Source organism: Oenanthe melanoleuca, chromosome 9, assembly GCF_029582105.1.
Source record: "Oenanthe melanoleuca isolate GR-GAL-2019-014 chromosome 9, OMel1.0, whole genome shotgun sequence".
Lineage (NCBI taxonomy): Eukaryota > Metazoa > Chordata > Aves > Passeriformes > Muscicapidae > Oenanthe > Oenanthe melanoleuca.
In genome coordinates, this window is record NC_079343.1 from 23939682 (window position 1) to 23957842 (window position 18161).

The window sequence follows — 18161 nt, forward strand, 5'->3', positions numbered from 1 at the left end:
AGTGATTAATTCTCACGAGTTCAGCTCGATGTGAAGTAACTTAGATGGGAAAACCCTCTGATGGGCTGGAGCAGGAGTCTTATTCAGCAGTTGCTCTTTTAGCAGAAACAGTTGAAGATTAAACAAGCAGGGAAACAAGTGAGGTGGAACCCTCACACAGCAGGGTTCTCAAAATGTCCTGGTGATGTGCCCTTGGAGAAGGGTTGTGAGGCTGCAGTATGGAAAGGGAGTGCATCTGCTTGGGTTGGTGCTGCTCATTCACAGGGCTGGTTAAGCACTGTTAGCCTGCTCCCACTGATCCTGGGAGTAATCTGAAAGCCATGAGGAGCCCCAGCTTCACTTCCAGCTGGAGGTTTTACATCTGCATAGCCACAGGCACCTTGTCCCTCCCACCTTGGTGTTAAAAATGGGTGAGTTTGTTAGACCTTTGGACACCATGCCTCAGCATAACTCAAAGATCCGTGCCCTAATTTCTTTCTATGAAATAAACTTCTTTCTGTTTCTTTCTTTTCTCTTTCAGTCCAGTTTTGAGGTTTATTCCCTCCTGGGCATGCAGTTCAGACTGAAGACATGCAAGGCTGGGCTGGGTGAAGACAATGTAATTTCATCATGGAAGTTAATTCCTCCCTAAGAAGCTGCTGGCTGACAAGATGTGTCTGCCAGACCACAACATGGCCCATCACCATTTAGTCTGGCCTGTTAAGGAGAACTTTAAATTGATATATTTATCTTTGATCACCACTGATGTCCCCTGTTACTCGCACAGGCACAGTGAAATTAATCTGAAAGCAAGCAGCTCTATTAAAAAGCACAATGAATCCAGGACCAGTTGTGCCTCTGGGCCATCAAAGCCTCTTCTGTTTCCAGCACATTATACCTTGTTCTCAGCCTGATCATAATTGGCTTATTAATTAATTAATACTTCAGAGACACCGTGAAGCTGCTAAACATCACATAAAACCAACAAATATTTTTATCTTATTAAACATAAAACAGGATATTTCATAAGTAGATTTAATTTCTTTTACTCCCTTGCAGTTTTGAGCTTAGCTGACAACTAGTCTTACAATACATCTAAAAATGTGAACATTTAAGAGAAAGTAATTATGCAAATACACTAATGAGATCCATGCACACAGCAGTAGCTCCTTCCTCATGCTCTTGGCAAGAGGTCACCAGCACGTTCTGAGCTGGATTCACGTTGGACATGTCTGCAAAAAGAGCTTTACATTGTGATACCTTACAGAGCATGGTTTTAATTACAGTGAATTTATTCTGGCACATGGATCCAGTTTTGTTCTGCTGCTTATGTGAGACACTGCCTGCAAGGGTACCTGGGTGGAAATCCCTCTGGCACTGCTTGAGCTGCCTTTTGGTGGGCTGTGAGCCTGTTCAACATGCACCTCCTCAGTGGGGCCTCTCTGGAGGAGTGGAGGAGGGCCAAGAAGAGATTGTACTCTGCCTGCAGTCAGGTCCCACTGGAGGTGTATTTTATTGGTTGACACTTATTAATTTCATCTCATTAATTTGCATCAGATAGTAATTTCCTCCCTGCTTTCTTAAGAAGTATTGGGAATGTGATTATTTCCCTCTTGAAATGAATTTCTTCTTTCATTCATTATGGCATAATTATCTCTGTGATGTTGAAGTATCTGGTGTACTAATAACTACTAATGATCCTGGGAGTTGATATGGGGTGTGTATGATTTGTCCTGGCCACTGGTAAGTATTAACATTTTGAGTTCAGCATCATATGCACTGAAGTGCTGAAGTCTGTTATGGTATTTTGCAATATGAATTCAATAGTACAATTTTGAATATAATCAACTTTTGCATTTATGTGCCTATTCCTTTAGGATTTCCATGGTCTTTAGGCTAGGAATTGAGATGTAGCCTGCCAGGGTTTAGGGAAGTCCCTAAAGGCACGTGACCTTTGCAGCTCTGATCTGTGGTCTCATGGATTTTGCAGAAGGTAGGTGACATTTGACAAGCACCAAACTCAGCAAGACTTAATTTCAACAGAAGGAGCATTATCCTAACATTTACAAGATGAAAGGTTTATTGACTAGATTAAGAATATTCATCAACTGTGCTGAGAATGACATAATGAAACAGCCCTGTGCATATTCTCCTAACACCCTCAGGGTAATTAAAAGCACTCAGGCTGCTGCTGAGTTCTGTTTGCCTTGAATTGGCAGCCTCCTTTGTGGCTACACCTACCACAGCAATGCCCAGGTATCTTCCTCAGAGGGATGGAGCTGAGCAGGAAGCAGGGACACCCACTGCACTCTGCCTCCCCAAACACACCTGGGTCTCTCTCTTGAGAAAAAGCTTGACAAGGAAGGAGGAAAAATGACAAGGCAGTTAACTGTAGAGGTCCAGAACCCCTCCAGGCCAAGACATGGAAGGGAGAAGAGCAGCTCCTTTCCTTCTCTAGCCTCCTCCTACACATAGTATGATAGGTTTTTCTGAATATTATTTATGAGGAGGTTGGGTCACATTTTGTCCCTAAAACAAGTTTCTGCCTTGCAGTGTCTTGATGTTGAGGGCTAACACTGGCCTCTCTGCTCTGTGTGCTTGTGCTGAACTGCTGCAACATCAGAATTCAAAAACTTAAAAGTACGTATTCAGTGTATTTGAATGTTTTCACTTTCTAGTCCTAACAGTACGTTAAAGTTACTCATTTTTAATGTGGATAAGAAATGCATATTACACAATGGCAGCGTCCAAAAGCTTAAGACAACTGTGAATTATTCAAGCCACTGTTTTTCTCCCTCCTGCTGCAAACCACACAAATTAAGTAAATAATTTGCTGTCAGAACAGATAGAGGCACATCCCTTTCAGAGAACCTTAGCATTTCTATCTCCAGTGCTGCACCTGAGAACAGCCCTTCATTCACAATGCAGCTTCCATCAATCAGGACAACATCACAGGGGAGGCAGAATCTTCTTCCACCTAAAAGAAATGTGTCTCCAGGGACTAAGTAATAAGATTCCTGTAGAACAATACAAGAACAAACTTTACTTGTGCACAAGGTTTTGGGCAGTTAAATTAAGTCTCAAGACACACACAGTATCAGTAATATTCTCCAGTATATTATTTTAAACCAGTGCTTCTTATAAATAATACTGTCTGAAAAATAACAGCTCAAAGATGAGCCCTTTAAACCTCTCTCTTCAAGTGAGCATCTTCAGCTTCATTTGCCTAGTGCCCATAAAACACCCTGACCAGGAAAATCTACTCAAAGGCTTTACATGTCCCACCACCCTAACTATTGCTCTTCTTAATGCCTTTGGGAGGCAAAAACAGCTGCAACCCCTATTTTATGGGTGAGGAACTGAGGCTGAGAAAGAAAGCATATACCTCAGTGGGAGCCATATGTCTAGACTCCTTAAAAACCACTCACAAGCTGCTTGACAAGATTGTGTAATCAGCCTATAACAGAGCCAGGAAGCAGGTCTTGGAAGGCCAGATTTTTTATCTAGTTCCTTGTTTGTGAAATTAAATTCCCAAGCTGTTCTTGACTCTTAACACAAATTACTGGGTTCATCTGTATAATGGCAGATGCTGCAGGTACAGATGCTACAGACACAGATCATTACTCCATCATACAGGCTGTGTCCACACTTCTTGCTGCCCTGCCCACCTCACCTCCTTCTGTCCCATTCCTCCTTTGCTGTGCAATTTCAGATACATTTCAACATGTTAGTTCATTATACAGGCTGGTGAGGAAAATGAGATGCAGGTGACTCCCTCCTCTCTTGGTGCAGATAGTAACCTGAACTTTGTTATTCTCCTCAGCGAGGTGATGCAGCTTGGGAGGCTGCTGTGAATGGGAAAGTGACCAAAGCATTGAGACACTTGTAGTCAACATAAACAGGATGTTACAATTTGATGGCCATGCTAATAGCACAGAAACTGAACTCAGAGTTATCCAGGGAGGTTTCACATCACTCATTAAAATTCAGGATGGGAGTTCATTGAGCTAACATAGAACAAGGTGTGGTGGGAACGTGGATCCAATTTTCTGTTTGATTCCAATTCATATCCCTCTATCTCCCTTGGCCTATAAGGAACAATTCCTGCTTCATGCCAGAGTCAGCCCCCTTAACTGTAGCATTGCTATCTGCAGTCCCTTAGTAGAAGGTTTATTTGTGCTCAATGCTTGCAGGATACCAACAGAACCACCAAGTTATACAGACTATCATTACAAACCACCAGAAATTCTAATTTAGTTTGGTGTCTGAGCTTTGCCAGGTACTGCAATCTAATTCATACAACTGGATCCCCTGAGATAATGATGAAGTTAATTGTCATTACAAAGCCATTAGAGAGAATGCCTTATCTTGATTTAAAAGTTGCAATTGCAAAATGATGGACACCAGTACTTTAAGTACAATGGACTCTGGCATCTCTGAGCACTTGTTCAGTGTTGGAGTGCACAGATATTAGAGATATAAAAATGTGACATGCAGCCAACACACCTGTGCTGGCAAAAGCCCCAGCTCTTCACATGGACTTTGCCAAGGTCAGTGAGAGGCAGCAATAAAAGTGCTCCTGGGCAGCACTCCACAGACAGCACTTCACCTTATCAAGGAACCTCTCAAAAGGCTGAATCTTACCCTTGCCTAGTCATTCAGCTCAGGAACAATGATTTTAGCAGTGAATTTGGAGGCAAAGTAACTTGTGCCTGGCTCTTGCAACACATGACTAGTGACAAATAGGTCAGTGCACCTCAGAGCTGCCATCCCTTCACCCCCTCCATCACCTCTAATCTCATCACAGTGTCTTCAGGAATTGCAGTTCTCAGTGCCCACCTCTAACCCTAACGTCTTCCTGAAGATTAATGAAACATTTATCAGGAGTCAGGGATCTGATTTCCTGGCTGGCAATGCTGTGCCTGAGGCATCCCATGACATGGTTTCCTCCTGGCTTCCAGGGAACAGTTTATCAGCTTACCCATGTCTGTAACTATAAAATGTTGGTATCCAATTACTCTCTGGCAGCAGCTGTGGTAGAAAACGAAAGTCAGATTTTGTTATGACTGTAAGTCACGTGATTTCTCAGCACAGCCATCTAACCGAGGTGACCTTTCTGATCTTATGTAACTGCTGCTCAGGAGACAGTACCCAAATAGGGGGGAGGGAGAAGACTGAAGCACAAAATTCTTCAGTACATTTTTATTTAAGAAAGTCACTGAGAATATGATACTTATTTGGAAAAAAGAAAACTTAATACGGTCTGTGAGGTCAGCAGTAATCAGCCTCAGACCTGCTAAAATGATGGTTTGATTTCCATGTACTTCCATACTTTTAGCTATTCTACATTCTATCAGTCTTATAACAACAGTCATCATTCACTTTTATGTTTTATGTTAAAACAGGCCACAAGCCCCACAGATATCTGAGAGCATAATTTTGGTTACTGTAGTACCTAACTAACAGCAAAAGTTTAGATGAAGTTTTTCAGAGATTTACTCACCACTCAGCTTCTCTGAAGTAGTGACAGACTATTCTGAGAGCTAGCAGAACTAAAATAGCCAATGAAAGAGTTTTCTGCATAAAGGTTGAAAGTGAAATGAATTATTCATCTGACAAATTTGGTCCCTCATTGAAAATTTAATGCATTCTTCGACATTCACTAGAACAAAGAGACAGACACTAAATCAGGGTGCAAGCCCTCAGACACTGAAGCTGTATCTGGACTGAACTACCACAACCTTATGAGGACCAGTCTGTCTCCAGGCACTACCATTAGTATTTCATGCATGAAGTTTCAGCCTTAGATGGAAGTGCAAAGTTCAAATTAAATAAACTCTTCAGAGTTCCACACTGGAGTTCTCTTCAAAACCTCTCTCCAGAGGGCACTGAAAGGTTGGTAAGATCAAATCTAACCAATTCAAGAGCTCTGGAACTTTTCATTAATTTCATAGAGTTTCAAATACACTTCACTAGAAGCTCAGGCACATGTTAGTTTGGAGTCCCAGTATTCATAGGTATCTCCCATTTTAAAGACATTTGTGTGGCATCCATAGTCCAGTAAAGTGGACACAACAATATCATATATGCAGAAACACTTGCATGGCATTTCTATATGCAAACTCAGCAAGTAACTATCCATAACTGTTTTCCCTCTTATCCATCAAATGTTTGTTTTGTCCTCTGTAGAGGAAGATCAGTCCTGCAGCATGTCCATTATTTACATGGAAAAAAAAATTCTGTGTCCATGTTGTAGGAGAAAAGGAAGTTATGAGGTGAAAAAAATAAATTAAAAATAGCAATTTTGCAAATATTTCCCTCTATTCTAAAACACCTTTGTGCTTTACTCTGCTGTTGAGGCCACAGGCAAGCCCAGCAGCAGCAGCATTTCTCTGGTGACTTGTAGTCTCTGGACTAGTAAACCAAGGCTGTCAAAGAGAACAAGTGTGTCTTAGCTGTACTAAAAAGATTCCACTGAAGATCCTTAGCAAGAGCCTCCATGGAAGGGCAGCTATGATTTTTGCAGCAGCTGCAAAAAGCTTGAGCACTCCAGCTCTGTTGCTGCTGTGAGGCAAGATATCCTGTCCATAGGAAAAGTTATATCAGGAATAAAGGCCAACAGCAGGGGAGGAGGACATCAGTCTTTGATAGTACTGCTCTCCAAGAAGGGGCACAGTCATCATAAGGGAAATATTTAGCTATTACAAGTATGCAGCACCGCCTTAGCTTTCTATTGTTCCCTGCAACCTTCTGCAGGGAATGTGTGCGAATAGCCAAAAAAGAGGTTCATCTGCTTTCCACCATGTATCCGTCATCCCGAATCTTTGTAAATCTTTGGAACTCTTCCCCCCAGGTGCTGGCCTGACTCACTGACCTCTTTGAAAAGGAGTAGAAGTTAAAGCAGCAGAGGGAATTACAGTGTTTGGAGTTTAAACATTAATCTGAATTCTGCTCTCTTGCTGCTAAGGCTCAATTTCAGCAGCAGGCATCACCACAGGCTTACCAAGACTTGATGCTTTTATAGTGTCAGTGGTATCTAAATATAAATCACATACCTGGTCTGCAGTGCTGCTGCCGCAGTCACTGTATCACATGCAGTAACATATTAGTTTTTTGAAGGAGTTCATAATAGCACAGTGAAGTCTGTCTTCAAGAAAAAATAGTTACTGTATCTAAAAGAAGGATGCCAGGAATGAAGAGGCATCTAGCCTTCCCCTTCAAGTGGACTTTTGCTGTGAACTGGGAACTGGGAAAACTTTGGAGACACTTCTTGGAATTAATATGAAGTATTTCTAGTTTGTGTGGCTTGGTTACAAGCATTTACCATTAGGTAAACTACTGTAGATAGGAAGGTATTTACTCTATTTGCTTACATCAAACTTGTACAAAAACAGAAGATAAAATTGCTTTGAGTCAAATAAATGTTTTGTTCAAGTTGTAGTATTGTTTGGTTGAATTTGTTGAAATTTTTCTTTCTTTTTTCTTAGCTAATATTTCTTCATTTTCTTAATTATTTTTAGATTCAGGCTAGATTATGTTCAGACTCTACTCTGGTGCCGCTATGGTGACTTAGAACAATTAATGATTTCCTCTGATTTGTTCTCTGTTTCCCAAGCTGCTTTTTAAATCTAAAAACCAAAGAAGTTTTCCCCATTATTCCCAACCTGCCCGATTCCTGGCTTTTTGTGGCAGCACAAGAGTGCTTTAGCACACAATGGTGGGAAAATACAGTTTCTAGAAATAAAGAGCTTCTCAGCCCCACCCCATAAAAACACGAGTTAGCTCCAGCTGTGGAAAACAAACTGTGAAGTCAACTCAGAAGGCACAGCTCCCCTGCACACCTTATCCAAAGAAGAAAGTGTTCCTCTTGGTCCAAAGTCCCTCTGATTGACTCTCTTGTTGTTTTATCCAGCTGGGGACCAAGATTGCAGAATGCAGTAAGGAGAAAGGCAGATTAACATCGGTGGGCTAAGACAGTATGTGAGGTAGAAGCTGCACATTTTTTTAGTAGGTAACACTTGCAGGGATGTGCAGTGTTGTTGCACTTATGTATGGTAAACAGCACAGCAAAGCAAGTAAAACTCTCCATCAAAGGTTAACAGATTGAGGGAAAATGAGCTGATGAATTAATTGCATCTGCAATTATGGAGAAACCAGAGACTAAACCACAGACGGTTCAATTTAAGAGCAAGCTGCAGAATTTAAAAGACATTATTTTGAGACCTAGCTGGCTCCACATCTTGTATTTCAGACCTTAGATCCTTGGGGTTAATAGCCCCTTCAATGTTTGTTTCTTTTGGCACTGGTGAAACTGATGCCAGGAGGCAGCTCAGTTGTGCAGGACCTGCAATCTCACACCACAAGGGATAGTGTATCCCTTGAAGACCACAGGACAAGATCATAATTTTTAATTAATACATTCCATTCTACATTTTTTCATGGATATCCTGAACAAATACCTGCCACCAAAAAATGTTAAATAATTAGATCATTCTGCTTTGCAGGTCAACAATTTTTTACCCATAAAAAGCAAGTATCACTTGCTAAAAACTGAGGGCAAACAGGTTTCCTGGTAGCAGTGAACTAGCCAGAGAGCTCTTTTTGTTCCCATCATGGGAAGAGAACAATGGTGCTGGGACTGGACACTTCCAGAGAGTTTTGGCTGTTTTCAGCTCCTTTCAGCTCTGGAAGCCAAGTATTGCCAGAAGGGTTAAAGCCTTCAAAAAAACCCAAGACACCGAGTAGCAGTATCTGAAACTCCATAAGGAATCCCAGGAATGCCTGTGCTCAGCAGCCTCTATCAGAAGTTCTACTTGTTTACTCAAAGGGGATCTGCCAGAGGAGTGCTGCTATTGCAATTAGCTACTTTTCATCTGGAGCATTTCCCACCCTTAGGGATTGCATAGTGCAGTTCAACAGAGGGATCCAGTTTCAGCCACAAATGCTTTACCAATATTCAGCGAGGTGTTCTATTTACAACTGGCAGCTGTTCGTGTATGGGCAAGGGGACAGAGGAAACATTGTGGCTTTATGTTACTGCAGCAGATTTTGTGCTTCCAGTTAATTTACATGTAAGCAAAAGGTTACATCTTCCTAGTCTTGATGATCTCCTAGAATGCAAGAGCAGCAATTAAGTCACTGAGTCCTTTTAAGGTCAAATGCAACTGTCCTGGACATGTGTCCACTGCAGTTTCCTTCAGAGTGAATCCTCGCTGCTGTCAAATGCTGGATTGCTATGGCCTCCCATATTTCCTTCTATGGTCACTGCCACAGAGTCTGAGAAGAAGGTTTCATTCAGAGGTGGCCAGGCTGAGTCCTGCTCCAGCACTGTGCTGCAGCCTCTTGTAGTGGCTCTTTGAGTGGTACCGGAATGTCTTCTTCAGAAGCAGCCACAGGGGTCTGTTCTCAATGACAGCTTCCTGTAAAGGTAAAAGCAAAAAGAAGGTTTAAGAGGACAGCAATTTACTCTTCATTCACAGTACACATATGGGGCAAATAGTGGAGACCCAGATCTCCTACCTCCCTGCTCATCCACATCCCTTAAACATCCTTTTATTGACCACATTTCATTCCAGCTCCACCAGTTCTCCGTCAGAGAACTGTGACCAGCTCTTCCTGAGAGTCTTCGGGGTCTGAGCAGAAAACACTCCTGACTGCCCATACTTTTTTAGCCTGGGGCAGGGCCTGATAGAACCCACTCATCAGAGGAAAGAAAAGGTGCCCAGGCCTTGCAATCCCTTATCATTCAGGTGGAGGGACTTTAAGAAAAGGGAGCAAGGGTGAGGTAGCAGCAATTACTCCTGTTTTACTAGATATCCCTAAACTGGGCTGAGAAGGAGGAGAGAAAGAGCAAGACTGGACCACTTTATCTCACCAGTTAGTGCTGACCAGCACATCCAATGGTGCACACTCACCTCAGCAAGGAAGGACACAGCAAGTGTGACTGCAAGCATTACCAGCATGGAGATTCGCCATGTGGTGGGGGTGCAAACGAGCTGGGGAAAAAGTAGGAGAAGCTATTCAGCAATGTGTCCACAGCAAACACTGGTGGGTACTTGTACCATAGAACACAGAATCATTTAGGTTGGGAAAAACCCTAAAGATCATTGAGCCCAACTGTAAACCTGGCATTGCCAAGTCCACCATGTCCCTAAGTGCCACAACTACACTTCTTTTAAATACTTCCAGGGATGATGGCTCAACCACTTCCCTGAAGTAACTCTTCCCTTCCAGCCTGTAACCCTTTCAGTTAAAAATTTTTCTTAATCTCCAGTCTAAACTTTCCTTGGCACAACCTGAGGCCAACTCTTCCTATCACTTGTTACATGGGAGAAAAAGGTGACACTCACCTTACTACAGCCTCCTTTCAGGTAACTGTAGACAGAATTAAGGTCTCCCCTGAGCCTCCTTTTCAGGAGACTAAACAAACACAGCTCCCTCAGCCACTCCTTAAATGACTTTTGCTCCAGATCTTCAGCAGCCTCATGTCATAAAATGCCAGACTCCCAAACTGGCTTACTCTGCTGATGAGATAATACTGCTATTTGTCTTGAGGAATTACTGATAAAGATGCTTTAAAATCTATTATACAGTAGAGAAAACAGAGAAAACCCTTCTTCAGAACTGCAAGAGGAAATCAAACTACCTTTTCAATTTCTAATATTGAGAAATAGTTCAAACTGAGTATTTCAGCCCCAAACCCAGCTTCCCAGAGATGGGACTGGCTTTCTGGCTGTAGCTCAACTGCTTTTGGAGATGCAGCTCAGATCCACAATTTGGATCAGCAGTTTCTCTAGGGCTAGGCTGTTGCAGAGGTTTTTATTGCTACTCTCTCTTTTCTCGGCAATTCCAGTAAATTCCCTCCAGACTGCTCGGGCTGAGAGTTTTGCAGTTCTCCCCAAAAGCATTTTATCCCCTTGCAGCTGCAGTGCTGAAAAATGTCCTGTGCCACCAGAGTCCACGACAGGACGATGACTTGCTTTAAAGTGCCATCTCGTGGCAGGTTCTCTAACGGGGTCTGCCCGCTGAGCCGGACTCTGCAGGCAACGGTGAGGCAACTTTAGATCGGCATTTAAAATCGAGACCTGGACTCTTTGACTTCCCTTCTCTTCCTATATTTCATTAATTCCACTTCTAAACGGACTTGCTAACTGACATGCAAACATACAGGGCTGGAAAGCTGCATTGTGTTCAGCATTTGTGACTCAAAGTCACTGCCCTGATTGCAAATGTACAGAAAAAGCAGCTGTGTGGTGCTTTTCTTGTTTTGTTCCTGTAAATCCTACAGCAAGACGGTGAGAGTGTCACAGTAGAGGAGGTTAACATTTCCCAGCCTCAACATACTAATTATCAGGTCCATTGACAGCCTCTGTCCTTCAGCTGGTGTTAGATCTTATCCTTCCCTCACATTTCCCTTGGGATGGATTTGCACAAGACAACTCCCAGCTTGCATTCTGCTATACTACACAAGTCAAGCCTTATCAGTATTTATTAATCAAGGATCAAGATGGATCCTCTCTTTCCATGGCAGCCCCACTAGTCTTTCTCTACAACTGCTCTAAACCCAAATCCTGCTTTGGGAAACTGCAGGCTCTCTAAAATTTAAATGGGAAGCCTGAAAAATTGGGGATTGGAACTGAAAGCTTCTCTGAGTGCTAACAGGCAGATTTTGGCAAGGAGACCTTTGTACAGAGTAGGACAGATTGAGAAACACTAGAATATGTTGCTTTATTTTAAAACTCGCAGAGCCCAGCCCTGTTCTGCCCCTGGCTTCACAAGTCACCAACATACCACACAAGTGTAGTGATGTTATCTTCTGTTGCTTGGACAATGTGCTGAAACAATCAAAATTACAGCTGTAGCTGTCCCTCTGAATGCACAGATACTAGTTTGGAGTCACCATACTTCCAGAAGTTTCTACAATCCCATAATCTAAAATCCACCTATTTAAATACGATTTGTCTTTAGAGGTGCCATATCTTCCTGCAGAAGTCTGTACCTTTTGTTAAAACAATGCCAGTGTGCTTATAATGGACTGGCAGTAGGAAGAAAATCCCCTTTGGAACAACACTCACATCCATCTTGGAGTAGAGATCATCAATGTCAGCAAACATCAAGAAGAGGCAAATGCCCAGCTGCCCTATGAGCACCAGTACAAACACATCTGAAGAGATAAGAGCAAAGAAAGAAACACACAGGTTTATGAGCAATCTCAGCTGCTTGCCTTTACTGTAGAAGACTGTAATAATTTTCTGTGTTACAGAGTCATCAAAATAATCCATGAGACAGAAAGACATTTTCAGCAAAAGAAAATTGAACAGAGTAAAACTACTAAGCTTTACTCAATCAAGTAGCTATACATAAGTGTGGGACAAGCATTGTAACCACAGATCTAAAACACCAAATGGGCATTTTGAACATTTGATTTGAAATTTTACATCTGAGAAGCTTTATAGCCTTCCAGTAGTCTCCCTCTGATCACAGTATATCCTGTGATTCAGAAAAACGTCGAGGATATAGTCTTGATCTTGTTAACATGGTTAGGAATGCTGCCTTCAACTTCAGTGATGTTAAGACTTTGCTCTTGATCAGGATCTAAAGAGTCTAAGTAATGGAGAACCTATTACCTTCTCCATCTGTAGGCAAATGTTTCAGTGATGAGTAAATTAATTTTTTCTTCAGCTGGCATGCACTAAAGTTCATCCTCCACCCACTCATTTGTGTTTTGCCTCGTTCTGGGATGACCCACTTTTCTGCTCTCTACAAGGAATTCCCTCCTCACTATTTTATAAAAAAATCAAAGCCATGAAACCTACAGCATTATTTTATCACTTCAATTAAAGAAAAAAAAAAAAAAAAAGGAGCTGAAGAGTTTTGTCTAAGAGCATGACGCAGGGTTTTTCCCAAAGAACAGCTCTTCCATCACTCACTGCATCTTCTGGAACTGTCACAAACATATATGCTCATGTTCCCTCCACATGACAGTCCTTGCTCCTTGATTTTTTGGCTGACAAAATTTTGGTCAAGTTTAATTTTCCCTGTTAAACTGACCTGTTGAGTTGATTTATATATCATTTCTTCTCTGCCCACACTTACAGTTGGTGTAGATGGGTTGCCTGAAAGGCTTTCCCTTGGAAAACACCAGTGCTACAATGAGGCAGTTGATGGTACTTAGCAGCCACACGGTGGTGTTTTCATAGCTCTTGAAGCCGTTGTCTGTTTGCTCATGGGCTCCATCTCTCAGCCCATGGAGAGCTGGGCTAAAGGATGAATTCATCCTCATGACTGTCCACTGGCAGGCAGGCACTGAAAAAGAGTGTCACACTGCTCAGAGAATGATCATTGTCCTGGTTATTACCCCCAGCTTCCACTATTAACTACCAGGAATCCTCCCTCAAGCCCTGATACAGGTTATTGACAATGCCCTCAATCTCACCACTGGTTGAGCTTGCTGAACTTGTCACAGCTTGAGCTCAAACCTGGTCTCTCCTGCAATCAAAGCCTCCTCTCTGTGCTCAGCAAGAGCATTCTCACCACATGAATGGTGTGTGGTGGGTTGCTGGAGAGCTTAGGGACCTCAGACAAGCACTGGTTAAAGTGTTTGTAGGGCAGCACAGGGTCTGCTGCTCATCAGGCCTGCAGTCAAACTGATCAATAGTTTCACACAGACCTGTCCCACTAGGTCAACCCTTGGTATCCAGAGTCCCAGCAAGAGGTCCTACCTGTGTATATCAGTCTTGGAATACCAAGGCTGCTCCTGGACCACCACAAACCCGAAGATCTGCATGCTGAGGCTGAAGAGGATGTTAAGCACAACAGAGAGCAGCAAGGGGGGTGAGATGAGCTGGCTTGGAGGTCTGTAGGGGACCAGCTTCGGATAGGCACCTGTGAAACTCACTGAAACATGCACAGACGTGTTTACTGATGTGTAAAATACAAACAGTGATGCTGTGTAATACTGACTGTATCCATGACACTTTTGCAGTCTGTAATGTTCTTAATAAAACATACAAAGATTGTATCCAGTATAAAATACAGAGTTATTTTCTTACAAAATCATATTGACACAGAAGAGGTTAATTAATGTCATCTGACTATCATGAAGCATTTTTGAAAAATAAAATGTTGGCTTTTTATTTTATTTGTCTACTGTCAGGCCCAAGAATATGAACATATGCTCATGCTCTTCTGCTCTCTTTCTGTCACTTGTCAGCTGTGGCTTGGGATTTTTTACTGCCCATGTTCTGTTCATCCTCCTACACCAAACACTTAGTGGCTGGTTATTTGAGCTGGAGAAGGACAGTATTATCTGACACAGCAGGTTTTCCTCTGCTCTTAGTTTTAACAAAGTAATCCAGACTGAGTAAAAGAGCTATGAACAAAGCTTTGATGCAATTCCAGATAAACTACTTAGAGCAATGTAGGTTTTGGCACCCAGTGTTGTTGTGGCTGACCTTTTAGGCTTGATTTCATCCTGTCTTTTCCTGTTGTCTGTGTTCCAGCAAGAATGGAACATACCAGTATGTGGTTTTGCTATATGCTTTTCATGGCCCTGTCCTTACCATTCCTGCTTCTAAAACTCTCTCTGAGCTTATTCTGTCTCAATAACATGGTCTTTCTTTTTCTGCCTCAGCACTGGTTTCCCCTCTTATTTTTGTAGTGTCTGACATCTGTAATTTCTTTCTTCTCCATTTTCACCTTTCTTTTCTTCTGAGGCTCTGGCCTTCATAGCTTCAAATGTGAGCTGGACTCAAAAAAATTAATCCCTACTTTTACATTTGGTCATGGAGTCAGGTATCTTCTTAATCTGCCATCCCAAGTCAACAGGGAAATGCCCAACTAGACTTTCCACTGCCCTAGGTGTGGGTTTACTCCTAAAGATAGCACACCAGTTAGCAACAACCTACACACTCTGCAAATGCACCACTAACTACTTCCCATCTTCAGGGCTTTTTTCAAACAAGACTCCTCTTCTACTAATCTAAACATCCTGTATTCTACATAGAGGATATTTAGTCTGCAGGAAGCTTATCCTCCATTTTCTTCCTGTTTGTATGTAGAATTATGCATTTCCAAGGAGGAGAAAAATATTTGAGATCATTCTCTCATTAATACATAGGATGACTAAGGGGCTTACTTGTCACACCAATTACAGTGGTAATAGCCAGATCTTGAAACAAAAATTGGTAATTCCCAAAGGAGTTTAGTTGCTGAAAAGAGGAAAACAAAGAAAAAAAATCACAGATCAGACATTTGCCATGGGCATGTTTATATCATCTTCAGAAAGCTGTATTATATCCAGAGCTACTGCTCTGCTGTTTGCTCTGAAATGCTAATCTGCAGATAAGGAGACCACGCATTTCACCACCCTGCCAATAGGCTCCTCACCGCTGGGCCTGCAGTGAATATTCTCATTTTGCACATTGTTCAGACTAACTACACTTTCAGTTCACTCCAGGCAATAAAAGAGAAGAATATTTGAAGAGAACTGCTTTCTCACTGCTGGGTTACTTCTGAACACAAAGCCCTCCTCTCCATCTGGGAAAAAGCCATGCAAAAGTGGTTTAAGGCACTCCAGGGGATTTGCTTACTGTCAAGTTAATTCATGCTTTAAATCCTGAATAAATTGTAACAGCATATGCTTACACCAGATTCTTCCTTTTCACAGACATATGCCCTCATCCAAAACACCATTCAGTATCTCAGCTTTCTTTTTGCCCAGCTTGGATCTTGAGCCCTCTGGCTGAAGTTAATGAGAAGAATCTTGCCAATTTTCTGCTGAGGGTACAGGACCATATGATCACACCACAGAAGTTTGCAGCTCAGGTAAAGGTAAAGTTCCACCTCCCAGTTTCATGTGGCTTTTATGCCCTGTTTCTCCTACAAGGGAATAGTAGCTTATCCAGTTCCAGGCAATGTGTTCCCAATACATACCCAGTAAAGCAGGAGAACACCAAGGTACTGGATTGTGCTGTACAGTGCCATGTACTTGAACATGCAGAAGGAAGTGACAAGAGCAGCACGGCCTTCCCTGTGTCAAGGCATAAATAAAGTACAGCAATTAGGTGATGGGTCTGCTCCTGGTGCCAGCTCTCTCAAAAGGCTGTTGAAAACAAGGCATGTGTCACAAGCATAGAGGCCTCTATCAGTATCTTGCTAGGAGGTGAAATAAATAAAATCTGACCTAAATGAAAATAAAATCTTCACTTGCAGATATCCTGTTGCAATGAAATGGGCTTGATTCCAGTCACCTGTGTTCTGTAGACTACAATTTACCCCAGCAACTTTTTCTGCTGACATTAATAGTGTAGGTAATAACTCTGTATGGGGAAAAACATACAAAGCCAAGCAGCTGCTCAGTGAGTTCAGTTCTCTCTTCCTACAGTGAACATTACAATCAGGATACTACTTCTCTCTGGCTACTCAAACTCCCCAGTAAGCAAAATCAGGACAGGCATAATAGGATGCCATGTTTTACTAGCATAGGGTATCAGAGATAAGACCTAAAATTCATATACAGGTTGGCTGGTAGACATTTGATTCAGCCTTATGAAGCATTGTTAATTTTGCTATTTCTTTTGCATTTAAAATACTTTTGATAACATAAAGCTTAAGTGTAAATGTCCTCCTCCTGTGATAATTAATGTATCTTAAAGGAATTTCAGACAGAGACTAGGCAAATGGCAATTTCAAAGTCAAAAACATTTATTTTTCTCAAGATATGCATATTGTGACTCGATGGGAACACCCAAGCCTAATTTTTGAGAGGAGTGGGAACTGTATTCTTTATGAAATAGGAAAGAAAACCCATGGTTACCTGATTAGCTCTGGAACACAGGCTATGCTGGGTGTTCGGGATGTGAAAGGTGAAGCCACAGACGCCTCCTGCTCCGACAGGGATATCCCTGCATGTGCCACTTTCAAAGCCTGAAAGTCACATTCCTCCTCAGTGCTCACCAGGAACACACAGCAGCTTACATGTCAGCCAAGCAGTGACCCCTCATTACAGCATGTGTTCTGTGACAGCAGTCCCTCTTCACTGCCTGGGTGTGCTCCACCCTGAGGGTTCCTCCAGTGATGCCGAGTCCAGAGAAGGAATAGGGATGAGAGCATGGGAAAGTTCATTTTCCACAGACCCCATAGTCATCCACTACCAGCTGCAGAAGAAAAGTTTGGCTCTGTCTCCTTTTTTAGTACTTGTTTGCTCCTGCAATTCATGCAGCTAGTCTAGGTTCTCTGCTCGCTTCCAGGAGAATCTTCTGGTAGTTTTTGCAAGGAAAATGAACCAGTCTTTGAGATCAAAAACTGCAAAAATCTCTGCCTAGGACAGATCTTGTATGGTGAGGACCACACAGTGGTAGCAGGTCTAAATCACTACTGGTGATAGTACAGCTGCTCTGTGAATAAGTGGAACACTCCCACCTCCAGAACGTGCTCAGTTTGGAATATTCTACTGGCATTGCATTAATTTCCCTTTTTAAAAATACACAGTAAAAAAATTGCACTTACCCCACAGTCATTGGCTCCATCTCCACACATGCCCACAAAGTAACTAAAAGGATAAGGCAGGTGAGGAATCAGAGCCTGCTCCACACAAGTCATTTGCACAAGTCACGCAAGATTTTTGTTAAAAGCTTTTCTGCAAAGTTAAAGCCTGTCTGGCCAGACAGCAGTTGAGGTGCTCACAATTACACACATCTGGTTGATAATCTGAAATGTCCTAAAGCTCACCTTGCTCTAGGACAAGGCCTGGGGCTAGCTTGGTGAAGTAAGGGTGAGAGTCTTCAAAAGGCTTGGGAAATAGCTGAACAACAGGCAACAACATGCTTGTGACTCAGGAATCTATCTATCTATCTATGCATCTAGATCCAGATATATAGATATATCTATATCTATCACTGTGACTGTGAACAATCCAGACTGCCCTGCCACATTTTCTAACTGAACATCACATTGAGCCAGCAGTAGCACAGTAAAAAGACAGCAAGCTCAGAGAAGCTGCCGTGCTCGGAGAGATTCTTAAAAATCTTGGTGAGACAAATGTCAATCCTTTAGGCCCAGAGAGACATAAAAATGAAGGATAATATGAACAAACAAAAGCCAGGATCAAGGAAGTATTTGATCTTTGACAGGCTGCCAAACCAGCACGGAGTTCAGTGTCTCTTTTTTAACAGACTTTTAGA

At 42.3% G+C, this 18161-nt stretch overlaps 1 protein-coding gene across 1 annotated transcript in view; it reads right to left on the reverse strand.

Moving 5' to 3' along the window:
* Positions 1–1033: 1033 nt before the first annotated feature.
* Positions 1034–18161, reverse strand: part of ATP13A4 (ATPase 13A4) — a 43950-nt gene continuing 26822 nt past the window's right edge. The window contains 12 exon segments of the mRNA XM_056498314.1: positions 1034–2996; positions 4819–9307; positions 9309–9398; positions 9894–9974; positions 12054–12142; positions 13075–13255; positions 13257–13284; positions 13701–13875; positions 15116–15188; positions 15913–16009; positions 16796–16905; positions 17488–17530. Of these exon segments, the coding sequence (XP_056354289.1) occupies positions 9176–9307; positions 9309–9398; positions 9894–9974; positions 12054–12142; positions 13075–13255; positions 13257–13284; positions 13701–13875; positions 15116–15188; positions 15913–16009; positions 16796–16905; positions 17488–17530 (1099 nt within the window). The 3' untranslated portion in view covers positions 1034–2996; positions 4819–9175.